The sequence below is a fragment of the Talpa europaea genome, assembly GCF_964194135.1.
Source record: "Talpa europaea genome assembly, chromosome: 10".
Taxonomy (NCBI): Eukaryota; Metazoa; Chordata; class Mammalia; order Eulipotyphla; family Talpidae; genus Talpa; species Talpa europaea.
In genome coordinates this window covers 108,691,035-108,709,733 of record NC_140077.1, presented here as the reverse complement: position 1 = coordinate 108,709,733, position 18,699 = coordinate 108,691,035, and the positions used below count along the sequence as shown (strand labels likewise).

The 18,699-nt window shown below is 35.5% G+C and overlaps 1 protein-coding gene across 5 annotated transcripts in view; it reads right to left on the bottom strand.

The window, feature by feature from the left end:
- The window catches only part of SLC10A7 (solute carrier family 10 member 7), a gene marked incomplete at both ends in the record, with an annotated part of 186,444 nt that overhangs the window by 116,971 nt on the left and 50,774 nt on the right, over positions 1 to 18,699 (bottom strand). For 4 of the 5 annotated variants that reach the window (XM_084244755.1, XM_084244756.1, XM_084244759.1 and 1 more), the window contains one exon: positions 15,883 to 15,921. The exons of the other annotated variant lie outside the window; for it this stretch is intronic. In XM_084244755.1, coding sequence (XP_084100881.1) covers positions 15,883 to 15,921 — 39 coding nt within the window. The remainder of the gene's footprint in view (positions 1 to 15,882; positions 15,922 to 18,699) is intronic. 5 annotated transcript variants of the gene reach the window in all.

Below are 18,699 nucleotides of genomic sequence, written 5' to 3'. Positions count from 1 at the left end.
CTCAAAGTAAAATGCTGCCCCGGGGACCGTCACAAAGATTTACCATTTGCTGCTCTTCTTCCTAAGGTTCCACTTGAGGCTGGAGTAATCAACCCTATAAATTATCACAAAACATTCAAACAGTGTCCAATGTTAACAGCAAGGGTCCCATGGCTAATAATTATGAGAGTGTTAGAGGCTGAGTAGGTCCTAGCCATTAGAGCTCCACTTCCTATACAAATCTCTCATCTGCAGCATTTAAAATTCCAATGTGAATGTCTGGTGCAGCTTAAATTAGGCGCTAAAACAAGGCTGATTTTTTTACTCTTGATGAATACAAGTAACCCAACTTAGCATTAACATGTTAACTCCCTCGCATCATAAAAGAACAGGCTCTCTGCTTGGGCTTCTGAGCTAAACTGCCATGCTATTTTCAAAAGTGAAATAGGATGGGGTATTTTGAAAGCTTAGGATTTTTTAAATTTACTTTAAGTTATACATTTATGAGCATTTTTGATCCTAATTTAACTGGGAATCACTGGCTTTTATTTATTTGTTCCTTTGATGAACAGAATTTTGTCCGTGCTACTATTTTACACTTTTCATTTTAAAAGTGAAAATTTAATTTTAACTAATTAAAATGAATTTTAATTTGAAAACTGAAATCACTATGAACTCAAACTTGAAGCCATCGTCCATCCATTCCAGTTGAATCTCTCTTCACCATCTAGCCATAATCGACGCATAGAACTGTCAGAAAGGCCAAAATTATTTTTAAGAAGAAAATAAGGTTTATAACATAATAAACTCAAGCAAGCATAACTAATAGAAAAGTAAGCTCACAGAACATATCCCCAAATGTATGGGATGGGGAGGAGAGGCAGTAGAGAAGTGGAGGCTGAATCAGAAGTTTCCAAAAAGAAAAGCAGAGGACATTCTCTCGGCACAGATCACCTGACCCCTCGCTCGGAGACAAAACACGGAAGCTTATGCCCCCAAAAAAGCGGGATCTCATCCAGCACGTCTCCCAGACTGTCAGGGTGCTGACTGAGGATAAGCAGAGGCACCCCGAGACAGGCGATGCTATTGCCCAGCTCAGGGAGGTCCCTTGCCTACAACTGCCCACCTATTCAAATATTCATAATACATTGATCATCTACTATATGCCAGCGTTATGTCTACTATTATATCTATATCTTTCGAAATCTATCTAGTCTATGCACATGTGTGCGCATATATATTGGTATATATGCTTGTGCATATATATGTACACGAATGTCTGTGTGAACCTATATGGCGAGAGAACAATAAGCCTAAGAGAGCTGGTCCCTGCCCTTGCTGGGCTCTATCCACTGTTAAGCTGATCTTCTCCTCCAGGGCTATACTCAATTTTCAAGTCGTTCTTTTACTAACCTCCAGGACTCCCTTTCCTGATCATTTTAGTTCATCTGCACTGGGAGGAGGGAGAAAGCACCTACAAGCAACTATTAGCAATGCCTATCTAAGCACCATCTGGGAAAGAAGATCTCTGGTCCAAATGAAGGACCTCTCTGTTTCCAGGGTCAACGCGGCCTGTGGCGGAGCCAGACACATCCGCTCACAGTCGACTGACAGAATCAGACCTGGGCAATATTTCCCTACCGCTCCTTCCTCTGATTCCATCCCCATCAAGTAAACTTAAAATACTTTCTTATGTGAATTTACATATGAGGAGAGAATGCATCCACCCAAGGGTCTCAGAGTTTCTTGTATTTTTCTAGCTCCCAATGAATGACTGGCAATCTGCTTTGCACATCACTGTCAATGAGTGTGACTAATGTGAGTCCACCCCCGTTACATGTTTCTGAATCGGTTCCTGAAACAAGACTAGAGCAAATTTACAAAGCATACGCCACCTGTGTATCTGGCGAAGAGAGGCTCAATATCTTAAAAATGTGAGATGAGTCAAATAGATGTGAAAAAAAATATTACTGCTGGAAATGATTCTGCTCAGGGCTACTATTATGCCAGAAATGACTAAAGCTAAGAAAAGAAGGTCTTTGAGGTATCAAAGAGTGATTTTCAGGAAAGGAAGAAAAACTTCCTTAAGAATTCTGTGGCATTCATTCTCTCTTTCTTCAAAGAGAAAAACTTCTCCCTCCAGTTTGTTTATATTTTCTAAAAACACATATTACAATATATTGTTTAGGTGACTCACTACTTACATTTCTCATATAAAAATGAAAGGCCAGCAACCATAGGCAAAGTAACCAACCCAAAGTAAGGAATCACAACTCATGCATGGCAGCATATACAAACATTAAGTCCAAATGGAAACAGACCACAAGCAAGTACTCAGTAGCCTTATTCTTAATATTTTAAAACTGGAAACTACCCAAATGTCCATTAACACCAAGATGGAAAAATGGAATACCACTCAGTAACAAAAGGGAATCAACTATGGATATACCTAGGAAAACGACGACAGAGATACATACTACTCTTTGAGATTTTCACTAGTTTATATTTTGGTTGCTAAAAATCCTAGTGATTATGGCACCAGGTTGATAACAGCCTATAAAAAAAATAACCATGATGGAAAATTTGTTTTAACACTAGGGATTGTTTGTTGAGATTGTTCCATAGGGAGCTCTTCGTGGTACTTTTCAAATACAACTGGAAAATTCATACAAAAAAAGAGTGATAGTGTTCTATTGCAAAAGGAAGTTTACTTCCTAATCTGGGTGTTTTCTACTGTTATATACATCAGCCTTTTTTTAAAACCACTTGTCTGCACTAGTGGGAGTTTATATTCAATCTTTTTTAGAGCTGAGAATTTAACCTTTTGACTTCAACAATTGTTTGGCTTGAAACTACATGATATATAGATCCAAAATTCTACAGAGACATTTAATGATATAGAATCAGGAGTCAACCATCTTTGAAGGAAAATACCTGGGAATTAAAGGGCATAAGGCAAGAAACCTCCACATTTCTCTGTTTTTTAATGATTTCTACTCATTTTTCCACTTCAGTTTGTAGAAGGAAATGAAGAGAAAAAGAAACAAGTAAATCTACATATAAACTTTATTTATGTCATATATACTTGTGTGTTTATATATTTGTACCTATATGTATATTTTACATACACTATGTACAGATGAATAGAAGTGACCTTTCTTATCATTGATTTTAATTATTGAAAAGTCATCCTGCTCCAAATAATACCCCAGCTGTTAGTGATCTGGAATTCTGAATAACTATTAGACTGCTATCATAAATACAGAGGGCACACATATAATTTTTAGGTTACCCTAAGAAAATGGACCAGTTTTCCCTTTAAAAAATCATGTCTAAGGGGCCTCCCCTGGTGGCGCAGCGGTTGAGCACTGGGCTGCAAAGCTGCCCACAGCCTCTGCAGCGCTGGTTCGATCCCCGGCCACCATCCCCGGCCACCGGGCGAGGGTCCCACAGGGCGCCCAGACCTCTCCTGCTGCCCGCTGCTCCCCTCAGCAGTGTACTTCGGTCCTTCTGCCTGTTCTGCTCTCTGCCCTGGCTCTGGTGAATTCTCTCACCCTCCCGCTCTTCTGACTGTACCCAGTGCTTGTATAAATAAATAAATAAATCTTTAAAAAAAAAAAAGGAGGATTCCTGCATTTAGAAAACTATTTAAATAAATAAAAATTAAAAATGATGTCTGATTAAGGTTCCCATCCCTTCGAATATCCTAAAATTCTATCTCTTCTCCATCATATAGAGATATACCACTCTTCAAAGTTCCTTCAGCCCAACTTAAATTTTTATTCTTTTCAATATCTCATTTAACCAACTTTAACCTCTGAGAAGTGCTAAGATGAAAGACAAAGCAAAATTCTGCATGATGAACCTGCCAAAGGCCACCGTAGAGGCCACTTAATGCTTGAAAGAAGGAACTACACAGGCTGGCATTTGCTAGCCAATATTACAAGTCCAACATTCTCATAATCATGTTGGCTTTTTTTCCTTTTCTTTTCCTTTCTCTTCCTTTTCTTACTCATATCTATCTTCCAAGTACTTCTCCTGAGCCTCAGATATGGATTTGACCTAGTTTTCATTTACGTTTAAATTGGTTCTTCTATTCTTCAGGCTAACTTTTATTTTTACCTCTTCTCTTGGCTACTAGACAGTTTCATTTATGATGTTGCTAGAAACTTAGCTCTCATTTGTTAATTTAATTATATTATACATATTCCAAGTTGTTAAAGGATAAACATTAATGATGAAACACTTTTCTCTAAGGCTAAAGACTCTCCACAGTATCATGTAATGGCACTTTTTTTTTTAATTTCCTTTTTTTAAAAAAAAAGATTTATTTATTTATTTATTTATTTATTTATTTATTTATTTATTTATTTATTTATACAAGCACTGGGTACAGTCAGAAGCGCAGGAGGGTGAGAGAATTTACCAGAGCCAGGGTGGGGAGTAGAACAGGCAGAAGGACTACAAACACTGCTGAGGGGAGCAGCGGACAGCAAGAGAGGTCTGCGCGCCATGTGGACCCTCACCCAGTGGCCGGGGATCGAACTGGCGCTGCAGAGGCTGCGGGCAGCTTTGCAGCCCAGCGCTCAACCGCTGCACCACGGAGGAGGCCCAGCACTTACTTCTTAAGAGCCTCTTACTTATGACTCTTCAGCTCTTTAAATGTACAGAATAATCACACTTATAGCAATTTTTGATATTTAAAACAGATTATTTCAATAATGGCATATGGGTTGGTAATCTGTATTATAATAATAAATCTGCTCATCTAGTCACAGCAGTTATTATAAGGAAAAAAACTTACAAATTATCCCATATCAAATTTAGATGTGAAAATGAGCTTCCACCCCCATTCTAAATCAATGCTGAATATAAATAGCAATACAAATTTCTTTTAGCATGTGTCTTATTGAGACTTAAAAGTTCACAATTTAAAATGACTTTAACATAATAAGGAATAAAAATAAGCAGCGATTTTTAATTTATTTACTCTACTATTAGAAACATTACAGAAAAAGCTTCCCAAGGAATGGAAATAGTAGATGATTCTAGCAAAAGAGAAAGAAAATGTAAAAGCTGTAAATTCAGAGTATAACCACCACTGAGCTTGTGAAATATGAATCAGTGTTCTCATCATGAGCCTGGAGATCTATAATGCTTGATTTCCATTTCCAAGATACCACACTCACATCCTGAGATTTCCCCCTCCTGGCCAGAGGCATCTGTTCAATTATAAAAGTTAAAATCAAAGTGAGCAAGCTTTTCAAAATTATAAATTTTATTTCTTAAAGGTCTCTATTATCTGAGACCCTGTTACTAAGAGAGCAATTCACTTTTCTACATAATGCCCCAAATAAAAACATTTTACCATAAAGTTGGGTGAATATTTGCAAATTAAATTGAGAGTGAGCAAAAGGAGGTTTCTACAATTTTCATTCTTCTATGCTGGTCTCCATTTTACACTTCAAACAAATAATTTTATCTTAAGTAATTGCATTAATGTCATGTGTAATATCCTAAGATAGAGAAACAATTTTTAACAGTCATGAATACTGATCTAATTAGTTCAGGGACAAGCATATATGTCAAAATCCCAACCCAGTAGGGATAGCAACAAGAGAAATTCATTTCTTCACCCTATGATACCATAATCAAATGAAGTACTTTCAAACTGTTATTTGTACAAACTGAATTCCCATATAATGGACTTTTTAACATGCATTACATAAGCATTTTGACAATAAAACTAAAATAAAATACATGTGAAAAATTTATCTGACATTGTGATTAGGGAAGGGCTTATAAGAATCAAAGATATAGAAAAAACCATGAGGGAAAAGAAGGAAATATTTGACCAATATAAAAATTTAAACTTCTACAACCATACGCAAAGTAAGGAATCAAAACTCATGCATGATACCATATACAAACATTACGTCCAAATGGAAATAGACCATAAGCAAATACACAGTAGCCTTATTCTTAATAGTTTAAAACTGGAAACTACCCAAATGTCCATTAACACCAAGATGGAAAAATAGAATACCACTCAGTAATAAAAGTCAACAAACTATGGATATTCCCAGTAACAGGGATAGATCTTAAAAAGTATTATACTGAAAGAAAGAAGCCAGAAAAGAAAGAATTCATACAATATGATCTCATTATATGCAGTTCAGAAGCAAACAAAATTAATCTATGTTGATGGAAATCATAAAGTGTCACTTGAAAAGAGGGTGTTGACTAGAAAAAGGCACACGGGAAATTTCTTGGGTGATAGAAATATTTTACATATTGTTTCAAATTTGGGTACACAGCAACAATTTTTAAAACTCAACCAAATAAAACTATTTTACCATCAAGTTTTTAATTTTATTGTGTGTAAATTATACCACAGTAAGAAATTTTAAACTTTAAAAAAGTGGATCATACATCTAAATATTACAAACAATTACAAACCTTCTAGAAGAAAAGACATAGGAGAAAAATCCTTGTGACATTGGGTTAAACAAGATTGCTTTGATAGAATACAAAAAAGTCATAAAAGAAAAAAATAGATGAATTGGATTTCATAAAAATTTATAATCTGCTCTTTGAAGATACTGTTAAGAAAGTAAAAAGACAATGCACAGACTGATAAAAATATCTGCAAAATATGTATCTGGTAAATGGGGTGTCCAAAATATATTTTAAAAATCACGATGCAATTATAAGAAAACAGATAACCTCATTTTTTTAAAAAATGGGCAAAATATTTGGAGATTCCACCAATGCAGATATACAGATAACAAATAAGCACATTAAAAATATATCCAACATCATCACCCATTAGGGAAATACAAATTAAAGCTATGATGACATACTGCTATACACCTATTAGAATGGCTAAACTAAAAATTACTGTAATACCAAAGGCTGACCAGGATGTGGAGCAAATTAGATTTTTTATGCAACCTGGCAGGGATGTAAAATGGTACATTTTACACCTTGGAAAACTGTTTAGTGATTTCACATAATGTTAGACAGATACATACCCACATGACTTAGCAATTGTACTCCTAGGTTTCCCCCAAAGAAATGAAAACATATGTCTTTAAAAAAACCCTATACACAGATATTCATAAAGGTTTTATTATTCATAATTGCCCAAAGGAAGCAGCCCAAAGTTCCTTAGCTGGTATTTGATAATGTAATACTACTTAGCAAAAAAAAAAGGAATGGGGTACTGATAAACACATACAGTAACACAGATAAATCACAAAAGCATACAAGTGAAAGAAGCCAGACTTGAAGACTGCATACTGTGTGATTCCATTCATAGGCCCTTCTGGAAAAGGAAAAGGTATAGAGACCACAAAAAATTCAGTGGTTGCTAATGTCTGGAGATGGGGAAAGAGACAGACTATAAAGGGGAATGAAGGAACTTTCTGAGGAGAAAGCAATATACTTTATCTTGAGTTAGGTTGTTACATGACTGCATGTATATTTGAAAAATCTCACAGAATTATACATCTAAAAAGGGTTAATTTTTCTGTATAAAAAAGTATACCTTAATAAACCTGACTTAAAATAATTTTAAATTTCAGTTCACCAAAAATCAATCCATCTCATTCACTAAAAAAAAAGGTTAAATATAAATACATAGGGAAATATTTGCAACACATGTGACAAAGTATTCATGTCCTCAAGATATTTATAAAGAACACTTTCACACCACAATAAGCATTCTAATAAAGGAAATTAGCTAAGGATAGGAACAAATAATTTATAATAGAAGAGTCTCAATAGTCAATATAACAAAATAAAAGATCAACTTCTCAATCAAAAAATTAAATTATCTAGAATAGATGAGGAAAATTCATATTAATATTTCTGTATATGTGTATTATAGGATGATAATCTGGTTCAAATTTTCTGGAGAGTAATTCAGCAGTATCAGAAAATTTTAAAAGTTTATAGCATTCTAATCTGTTATTCCTCGTTTAGGAATTTTTGCTAAAGATAATTAAAAGGGAGAATCACAAATATTTATGCAAAAAAATTTGTGGCAGATATTTTATAATTATAAAGGAATACAAGCAACCCACAGGTCTACCAATGGGAAATGAACTGAATAAAAACCAATACTCCCTCCAAAAGAACACCATTCATTTATTATACATCATATAAAGCAAAATCAAGTTGACAGTAGCAATAAGAACATAGGGAAATGTTCACATATGCTGATAAAAAGGAAAAAGCAGAAAATAAAATTGTTTATAGAAAGTAATAACATTTTTGTAACTATGTGCTACACAAGTACATACACCAAGATGCCAATAGTAATATTATCTACTTGATTCTATTGGTAGTTTTCAATAGTAAACATATACTATAATGATAATAGATTTAAAATCTTAATTTTTAACACCATATTCCCAAAGAATAAGTTATATAAGGTAAGACACTTTTCTAAGCAATCATTTGATATACTTACAAACTAAATTTAGTATGTGATCAACTAAACTGCTTTTTAAAAACACCCGAGTGACTAGACACAAACTTAAAATAAAATTCAGATTTCTTTGGAGTTGCAATAAAAATGGAAGATTGTTTAAATGATAATCTACTTTACTTGAAGTTTTATAGTGAAACACAAGTAGTCCTCAAACTTTGTGGGGTCAAATCATTACCACTTAGAGAATCAGGTTTCTGGGCAATCTCACTGTGAAAAATGTCATTTAAATCCAATGTGAAAAATGTCATTTAAATCCAAAAAGTTTAAGTTCCTACGTGTCAAGAACCTCATAATAGCCTATTTGCATTTTAGTTCTAGAACCTATCTCAGAGTCTGGTACATAGTAGGAAGCCCACAAATGTTTCACAAATTTGCTAGAAAGCTAAAACAATAGCATGCAATGAATCAGGGCTAAAAAATAAAAAATTCTCTGATTTTCAAATTTTCATCCAACTACAATCTGCCATTTCCAAGAACACAGACTTGTTCTTAGGAGCACTAAATTTTTACTTGAAAACCTGAGTCCATAATGGCCTTTGGATGTCTAACACTGCTTTCTTCACAAAGGTCAATATTTAAAGGGAAGTTTCTCTTTGGTTGGCAGAATCCGTAGTGTATACAGTCCTCTGCTTCCCTTCTGCTTCTTTCTGCAAGTCCAGATTTATTTTGATATGGCAGTGGGTTCGGTCAATGAGGAATATTAATAATGGAAAATCACTAAACTCCTCCCACAGATGCCACAAGGCTTGATACTCTCACCTTAAGAATCTGTCATGCAGATGAAGACAGGAAACTTATTTGCCCAGCTCACCATTCCATTATACCCACACCCCCAAATGTTAGCTTAATATACTGATCATCGTAAATTTTTAGTTTGAAGAAATAAAAGCAGAGAAATGAGATCTACCACATTATCATCAATTAGTAGTTAATAGATAACTCCTAAAGGCCATTAACTAAGCAGTTCTACAGTAGGTTGAATTTAAATTAAGGAAATTAGTCTTGGTTTTAACCAACTACTAGGTTCATGATATTTAAGAGACCTCTTATACCCTGCTCCTTCCCAAATTTGTATTTATTTATTTCTACCTAAATGAGTACAGAAGCAAGTAAGTACTTTTCCAGTTTGGGGATGATGACATTTTAAAAATTAATAAAAATAAAAATCGAAACTACATGGCATTTGTTAAAGGCTAATAAAATAACTTCAGTCAATTGGCTAGTTCTACACCAGTAGATTTCTTTAAATAGTAATGAAATCATTGCTTTAAAAAAATCCATCATTATTAAAATAAAAAAAAAAAAGTGGCCTCAGCCTCCACCAAAATTAGATTTGTAAGTTGCTGGTCATTCCTATAATTAAATCTATGTCACAAATTTGCAAGAAAAATGGTCACTGTGACTAATGCATTTACTTGCTACACAAGTCCCGTCAGACTGTGCAGAGCATCATGCTGCCCAAGTGGAGTAGGTAAGGATTCTATACATTTTTATTAAGTAACAAAGACCATTTTTATTCCCATGACTATACTTCAGATATGAGTTCGCTTAGAACCAAATCCAGAGGCAGCTACTGCAGGGCTTTCCTTACACACCGGAGCGTATTTTTAACCTGATAAACATGTTCGGTGCACACACATCCTGCTCTTCTGCACAAGTGATGTGTACACAAAATGCTCTAATGAAAGAGCAGGACCATGTGCAGGTGGCCAGAGTCCCTGAGCTGGAGGGTCTCCTTGTGTCACCCCTCCAGGTAGTTTGGATGTACCTCACGGAAGAAGTGTTTGGGGAATGACCTTGGGGACAGGGCTTCCCCAAGTGTAAGACAGTGCTGCCCAAAAGTGAATGTCACAGCAAGGTGACAAAGGGACGTAAAGGACAGAGAGCGAGTGGGTAACTTATTCTCCTCCAAGAAACCTCTTCATCCTCTGGACTGCAGTCGGGAGAGTTCCTGGCTTGGTACCGATGTTGCCTTTTTGTCAAAAGTGGGGCAGAGGCCAGACGCAGAGCCTCGGGCAGACAGCAGCTTTTCTGAAGCTGAATATTAGCTCTTCCCCAATTTTATTTTGTTTCAGTTCAAGAGGAGACTTTTTCATTTACAGTGTGGACATAAAGATTTGCTTGAAAATAAATTTAAATTTAAGGTGTGAGTTTTGCTTAATTATTGGTACTGAAAGCTGCTTAAAAATTCAGTTGCTTGTTAGTTCCAATAAGTCAACTTCATGAAAATAAAAATCTATTTTATAAACAAGTCTTGAACTCTCAGGAGAAAAACCATGATCTCGACTGAATAATTTGGGTTTAAGACTTTTAGCAAATTAAGAAAAAAAAAATCAACCTAATTTAAGTATTACACAAAATTAGTATTCCATAAACATGAATTAAGTTACAAATTGACGTCCTAGATTGAGGAAAAAGGAAAACCAGATTAACAGTTGAGTCTCGAACATCCTTGACCCTCTTCATTAATACCTGAGATCCTACTCTGATTTTTAAAAAGCAGTGCTGCCCAGCAACCAACAAACAACAAACTTAATGTGTTTCCATTCTGACCATTCCAAGCTGGACTAAGCATATTTTTGTACAAGAAAGGAAAAATAAGAGATGGTGACAAACATATAGCATACAACCCAAGTTATAAGATGTGGCATTTGTATTTGAGATTTCTTTTCTTTCAGCAACTACAACAGAGTCTGTTAACTATTCAACTCATCCTACAAAGCTGGGCTGTAATGGCGGACCTAGCAAAACAAAGAAGCAAGAACAATAGTTGAGTAAATTGTTTTTTTTTTTTGTTTTGTTTTTTTGCTTTTATAAAATTCTTTTTTTTTTTTTTAAGATTTCATTTATTTATTTATATAAGCACTGGGTACAGTCAGAAGCGCGGGAGGGTGAGAGAATTCACCAGAGCCAGAGCGGGAAGCAGAACAGGCAGACTGATGAAGTACACTGCTGAGGGGAGCAGTGGGCGGCAGGAGAGGGCTGGCGCCTTGTGGGACCCTTGCCGGTGGCCAGGGATCAAACCAGAGCTGCAGAGGCTGCGGGCAGCTTTGCAGCCCATCACTCAACTGCTGCGCCACCCGGGAGGCCCTGGGTAAATTGTTATGCGCTGAGTAGTTCTTCAACTCAAGGCACTGGGTTGCCTTTTAACCCAGTGCATAAAAAGAAACAAAATTATTAATTTTAGTAGTCCCAGCAACTAAGCAATGACTATTTTAGAAAAGAATTATATGAAAGAAATCCATTTTTGATACATTAAATGAAGACACTGAGAGAATGAACAGACTCTCCTAGCTTTCGTACACAATGCGCTGTGCATTTTCAAAGCTAACTTAACTTTACTTATCACTTTCTGCTGCTGTCTCGAAGTTCTTGCATTTACGTTGCCATGATTGCTGTAATGCTGTGTGACACAGTGACTGGGAACTCACCGTGGTGTGATCAACTGTGTCACCTACTATCATTTCCCTGTAAGATCACAAAATACCAATAAAACGAAAAAAAATAGGCTTAGGAGTCTAAAAAGAAAAAGTTCTACCTTTTCCTTTTAAACCTTCACCTATAATTCTTCAAGCATGGAAATACTGAAAATAGCCTCTAAATCTACAATGCTAAAATCTAACAAATGTGGGGGGAGTCAAAGTGTTTTTTCAGCACAGTTGGATTTTTCTAAATTAGAGAAAGAATTTTTCAAAAAGTTGTCAATATCTAATTATTAAATAATTCTTTTGATGAAGAGGCAACACGAGATGTTTGCACTCGAAATACATGACTTTACATAGGAAAATATACGTCTGTGAATAACATTTTAGTTATTTAGGTTGACTATCAAATTTTATTAAAATCTCATGGAGCGGGAAATCTCAGAACACTTATTATGTTTCACAATTATTGTAAACCAAACAATTTAAATGAGAGAAGGAGATAATGACATTAACTTTTTAACTTAAAGCAATCCTCTGTGGCATGATTTTAAAATATTCTCTTGGTCTGAAATTTATGTAAATTGAATTCATCTATCATTGGTTATTACCAGCCTAGCTACATTAAAAAAAAACAAACCAGTTTTCTGTAACAATTAGTTCTTAAAAACACTGTGTTTTAATTAGACCTGGGACATTATTAAACTCACTATAAATATGTAAGGAATTTTATTTGGTAAACCCAGATGTCTGAAAATCAACAAGAATGCCCTCAGAGTTCTTTCTTCAAAAATCCTTCTAATAAAAGCCTTTCATTCAAAAATTTAATGTAATCTGAAATAAATACCCTTTATGCATTCCATTAGGTAAAGACAAAAGAAACAGCCCCGATAACCAGTGAATAATGAGGACCTTGGTGTATTTTAGAACTCTTTAGATAACCAGTTCCTTCATTCTATGGATGGCCAGGGTCATGCCAAAAAAATTCATGGGAGAGTTAATGCAAAACCCAATTGGTTATTCCTCCCATGTCATGCAAGTTTTCTATACAGATGATTCTGTTTAATCCTCACAACTGTATAGTTTAATCCTCACCACAACTGTCATTATCCCATTTTATATATAGGGAAGGTCATATGGGTAGGTTAGCATTCCGTCAAGTAAGGACTCAACTGCAAATAGTGTGACTCCAGAAACTGTGCTACTTCCCATAACCCTGAATTTTAAAGATTGGTAAGTATTTTCCACTTATATAGAAATTTTCCTCAAAAGACTAATAACAATTCCCCTTTCAGAATAACCAAAAAACTCACAAAAGCTATCATTTGGAATTTTCCTCCCTTTAAAAGAAGACTTCTTCCCAAGTCCAACTCAAATACTATTTCTCCCTTAAGGCTTTCCGTAGCATTCGACTGCGATTAATCTCTCTGAATTCTTGACAACTGCCACACACTGCTCATACACAGAAAGTGCTAGCTACCTCTCCACACCCATTCTCTTCTTCCTTGGTAACAGAAATCCAATCATTAACTCTTAACAAATTGCCACACATCCCAATCTCTCCAGCGGTTAGGTGTCATCCTATGACTAAGTTCTGTAAGATATTACTGCAAGCATGGTGTTGGAAATTCCAGGAAGGTTGTTTAAAGAAAAGAGACTTAGCTGTTAGGTGAGTTCTTTGGTCTTTTCCCAAGGTGAAGGCTTTGCTATCCAGATATCTTTTAGGCTGGAGCTCCAGCAGCTATCTTGTACCATCAGACAAGCCTAAGGAAGGAAGATCTACAGTACCGAGGGTGGTGGACAAAGATCAGATTCTTGGTGAACACTGAGACCATGAAGTCACTATCCTACACCTGATTAGCCTTCTACCAGATTTTACAAAGTAGAGGAGAAAAATCTTTGTCTTGTGTAAGAGCAAAACATCTCTAATCAAACATTTCATTCTCAAACCCTCTGTGGTAATTTTCAATTTGGGGAAATATAAAGGAGGGGAATGAAACATGAAAAAAGACACTTCTGCCTCACAGCCGTTCCTCAAGCCATTCCCCTCCTCTCTTCTCTACTCCTTAAGTTCTATCATACTTCAAAGCCCCACGCCATGAAATTGCATCTATCCACCTTTGAATTCAGAATGCGTATTTCCTGTGCCATTTGACATCACATATCATCTAGTTACATCTTTTGATTGAATTGTTAACTACTACATTGCATTTGTTTTCCTATGTGTCATCTCCACTTAGAATTTAGTAGAACAAGCCATGCCATCTTTCTTTGCCCTCTCCCATTGACTAGAAAACTACCTCTGTATGGCATGAGACCAATACATACTTGTGGGTGATTAACTCACTTAAGAAATTATGGAGAGGAAAAAAGGAGAAAACTAAGGATCAAGAGCGTGCAACTTCTTACAAGTGGAAGAGCATAATAAAAATCCTAAAAAAACCCCTAGGACAAGTTTTATTTCACCTGATCTTATCAAAGAGTTGGGCCTGGAAGAACAAAAGTCATGATATGTTCATGTTCATACAGTCAATGCAAAGCTCAAATCATACTTAGTAAACTTATCAATCAATTAAGAGACATATTTTGCCAGTTATTCAGAAAATTACCTGAACCTTATTTTCTGAATTACCCTACATATTTTAAAGGGTAAGAGAGCCAACTCAGTAAACTATACTTTGATAGTAGATATGTATGATTCTAAACCAACCAAGAAATTGGCTCCTAATAAGATATTTCACAGGTGTTATTCTGTCGATTATGACAACATATAGAAAATAATGCTTGGACACCTGAAATAAAGACCTCTAAACAAAGACCTACTACTGAGTCTAAAATGAGTAACTCAAGAGGTCATTTTCATTGTACTCTATAACCTCTCTTCTAAAACTCAATGATGATACAACATTAGGAGTAACACTGTTCTTTTAAAAATAAGATAAACTAAGGATATATTTTGCAGAAGCTGCATTATTAAAACCTCTTTAACAATAGGACATTAAAAGCTATATACTATTATGCAGATTTAACATATATAACATGTTTAAAAACTTCAACTACATTTGAATACATTCAACACAAATAACACTTTAAATAGAAGTGATTGATATTTCACCTATGTTCATGAATTAGCTTACATCACAATGATTTAGTCTTAATTATTTGTAAATCACTGTACTAATTATCTGTTAATGAATTACACACCTAAAAACATAATATTCTGATTTATTGTCATAAATTTAGCAAAGTTTAGGGTATAAATGAAAATATTCAATTAATGGAAAACTCCATTTCTTTCTCATTCTTTTATAATATAATCAAATGTTCATTACATTGTATATTTAAATATTATTCAAAATGCTAAAATAGTACTTTCCTTCTAATCATATTGTTTCCACTTTGGGAAGGTGAACCAATTTTTAATCTTATTATAAACAATTTATAGTTGATATCTCAAAAAAGCATTAAATTTTCTTGCAAATTACTCATTAGTTATTTCCTCATTCCAAATTTTTTCACATAGAATTCTTCACAATGTCTAAGACAGTAGCTTCTTTGACAGTGAAATGTACAAAATAAATGACATGTCAACAAGTAAATTAGCATTCCCTTTCCGACCAGCTGGGTCATGTTTCCCTTATCAAAATCCTGAGCCCTGTGATATATAATAATAATAATCTAAGGACCTCATTTGATGATCAATACATTGACATAATCTCTATAAGAAGACATGCAGTATTTTAATGGATTCTTTGAATCCAATAAATGAAATATTAAACCCAAGCCTCCAAATTGTATTACAAGAGGACATTTCCTTTATTTAATAACTAATTTTCTTCAGTGCATGAATGATGGACACATGAAAAAATTCAAGAATTTCTATATTTAAACAAACAGTAAAATAAATCCAATTGTCATTATGTCTTTCAGACAAATATCACAACAAAAGTTATAACAGATAAGTTTTGAACTATGTTTACTTACCAAAAAACTTCCAAAGGCTGAATTAAATATTGCAGCTGCCTAGGGAGAAAATAAATGGGGAAAAACAACTCATTGAAAGTAAATGAGAAAAGGAAAAGCAAAGATTCTCATCCTCCCATCCCCCACTATTCAAAACCTTTAAACAGTGACTCTATAAAGCAAAGTTAGTCACTGCTTACAAAAACTGCCAGTGGCCTGTAGTTTACTAAGACAGATGAGCTGCTGCTTAGGAATTCATAAATAATGGGTCTCAAAAGCAAGCAGAAAAGGCTTGCCATGAGATGCTTTGCACCTATATGATAGCATCAAAGAACCATCACCAACAGTAAATAGAAACCTGCTGTTATTGATTTTGCTACTAGACTTAAAACAATCAGGTTAATTTATTCATCAAAACAAATTCACATTACTGGGAAAAGGGAAATCAGAATTGTAAAGCAAGCATTAACTACTCTCTATCAGGAAGCATAAGTGCTATAAGTCACAGCACAAGGTGAGAACTGTGGTTCTCAAACAACACACATTAGGAACAAAGATGTTAAGATTATGGAAGTTACTGCCATAACATTACTCTAAAGTAGAAACAAGCAAGAGAAACTTCCATTTGGTGTTCAACATTCAAAGAAGAAATATTTGACTTTGTGCTTACCGAAATATCCAGGGAATACACTGTAGATATAATATAGCTCTTAACTTTTAACTCAATCACTATATTCCATGAAACTATACCCGAATCTTGAAAGCTTCTATATTACCCAAAAAGGACAAAAACTTGCATAGCATCCAATTTGATGAAAAAAAATAATAATAAAAGGCAAAAAAAAGGAGGGGGTAGAGAAACCTATTGACATCTCCTGTAGATCCAGAGCAAAATTAAATTAATCATCATGGACATTAGCATCCACATCGCAGTAAAAAGAGGATGTCAGTTTAGCGAGTTTGAATAAAGTCCAAAGCCAAGCTAAGAACTGTAGCTGAAAATGCCTTCTGCTCCAGAAGAGGATGCAATGAGAGTGCATGGGTAATGAGATCCTTGGCTCCAGAGAGCTTAGCTCTCCTATTCAAGTTCATAATTAATTCAAAGCTTTGATAATTTCATTAGATTTCTCCTTTGCTGGCCCTATCAATAAAAGATGGCACCGGACCACAGATTCTCTGTGGCATAAACATCGACACAGGCACAGAGCAGGGAAACCTTTGCTTCCTGACAGGGACAATGGCATATGGTGTTCTGTGTTGTACAGGGAGCAGCGGAAAAAAAAAAAAAGATTGAGCTAAATAAAACATTACAGTTGACAACTGCAAACTATAGCAACATATTTAAGACATCTTCCTGGAATTCCAATATGGATGATTCAGGAAAAGGTTTACTGTATAGAGAAAAGCAGTGTCAATAAAAGAGATGTGGTGAGAACAACGGCTCAGCCTTCCTTTCTATAAAATGCACTTCCCACCAACCAAGTGTACTTCTAGACCCTATTTTGTATTTAAAGTGGGGCCAGTCTTTCTTTTTGGTAAAGGAATGATGTCTCTTCCTGGGTGCTCCTCTCTTTCAAATTCATTTCTTTCCTGTGTTTCTTACCAACTTCATACTAGGTAACTGATGGTTTTGCCCAGCATTTTAAAATTTGCATTCCTAGAAGTAAAAAGACTCAGAAGTCAAAATAAAATCAGTATCAACTACTCCTCAGATCAAATTGCCATCCTCTCCCCCACTAGTTCTCTTCTTATACCCAAACAGAAGTGATATATTTCAATGAATGACTGTGTTCTGCACTTTATGAGAGCAATGAAGGCAATGGGCCAACTTATGGTTTCTCTGACAGTGGTGCTGGATTTGAACTCACCTTCTGACACTATCACCCAGTTTTCCTGTGCAATGAGATCTGGCAATCATTTGTAAATGGCTGGTTATGGTTCTGGGTACATGTCTCCTTTAGTATCAGAAAGGAGAAGCCATTGCAAAGAAGATGATGGGCATATATATACATGTATATATATATACATATATACACACACACACACACACACACACACACACACACACACACACTGGTGTGAGAGCAAGCTAAGATATTTTAGGCAAAAAAGCAAGTTTCGAAACAGTGTGGATGATTCCTCCAATGTTTTTCCCCCAACTACCAAGCAATTCTCCAATATCAGCTCATGTGCTACAATGTCATTCAATTCTGACACTATCTACCTGGAGAGAAAATCAGCTCCCACAAGTTAAGGACTCACTCTAGTGAAACTGCCCTCATCCACACTTCAGATGCCAACTGAAAGGCCAGGTTGTCATTTGGACTTCTGGTCTACCAGTGAGAACCTGGCGATTCCCAAGACTCCCTCCTCATTTTGGAGTAATTTGTTAAAGCAGATCACAGAACTTGGCAAGCCAGTTTATTTACTAGATTTCTAGTTTATTTTTAAAAGATGTTACTCAGGAAAAGCCAGATGGATGAGACACATAGTGCAAGGTATGTTCTCGGTGCTCCAAGCCAGACATTGTCCAAATCCCATCTGTTTGGATTCTGATGGAGGCTTTCATTATATAAGTACAGCTAATTAAATCATTGGCCATAGGAGATTAACCTCTATTTCCAGGCCTCTCCTCTTCTAGGAAGTCCAGCCCTCAGGTCACAGGGCTGGTTCACCAGGCAACCAGCACCTATGATTCGTCAAATATATGAACACCGTGGAGCCCATCCAAGTCTTCTTTTATGACATTCTATCTAAACCTTTCAAAATGCTGGCCTAGCACTGTTCTCTTTTCTTCCATCAGACCATGCCCTTTTCTGGCCCAGCCTCCTCTATGCT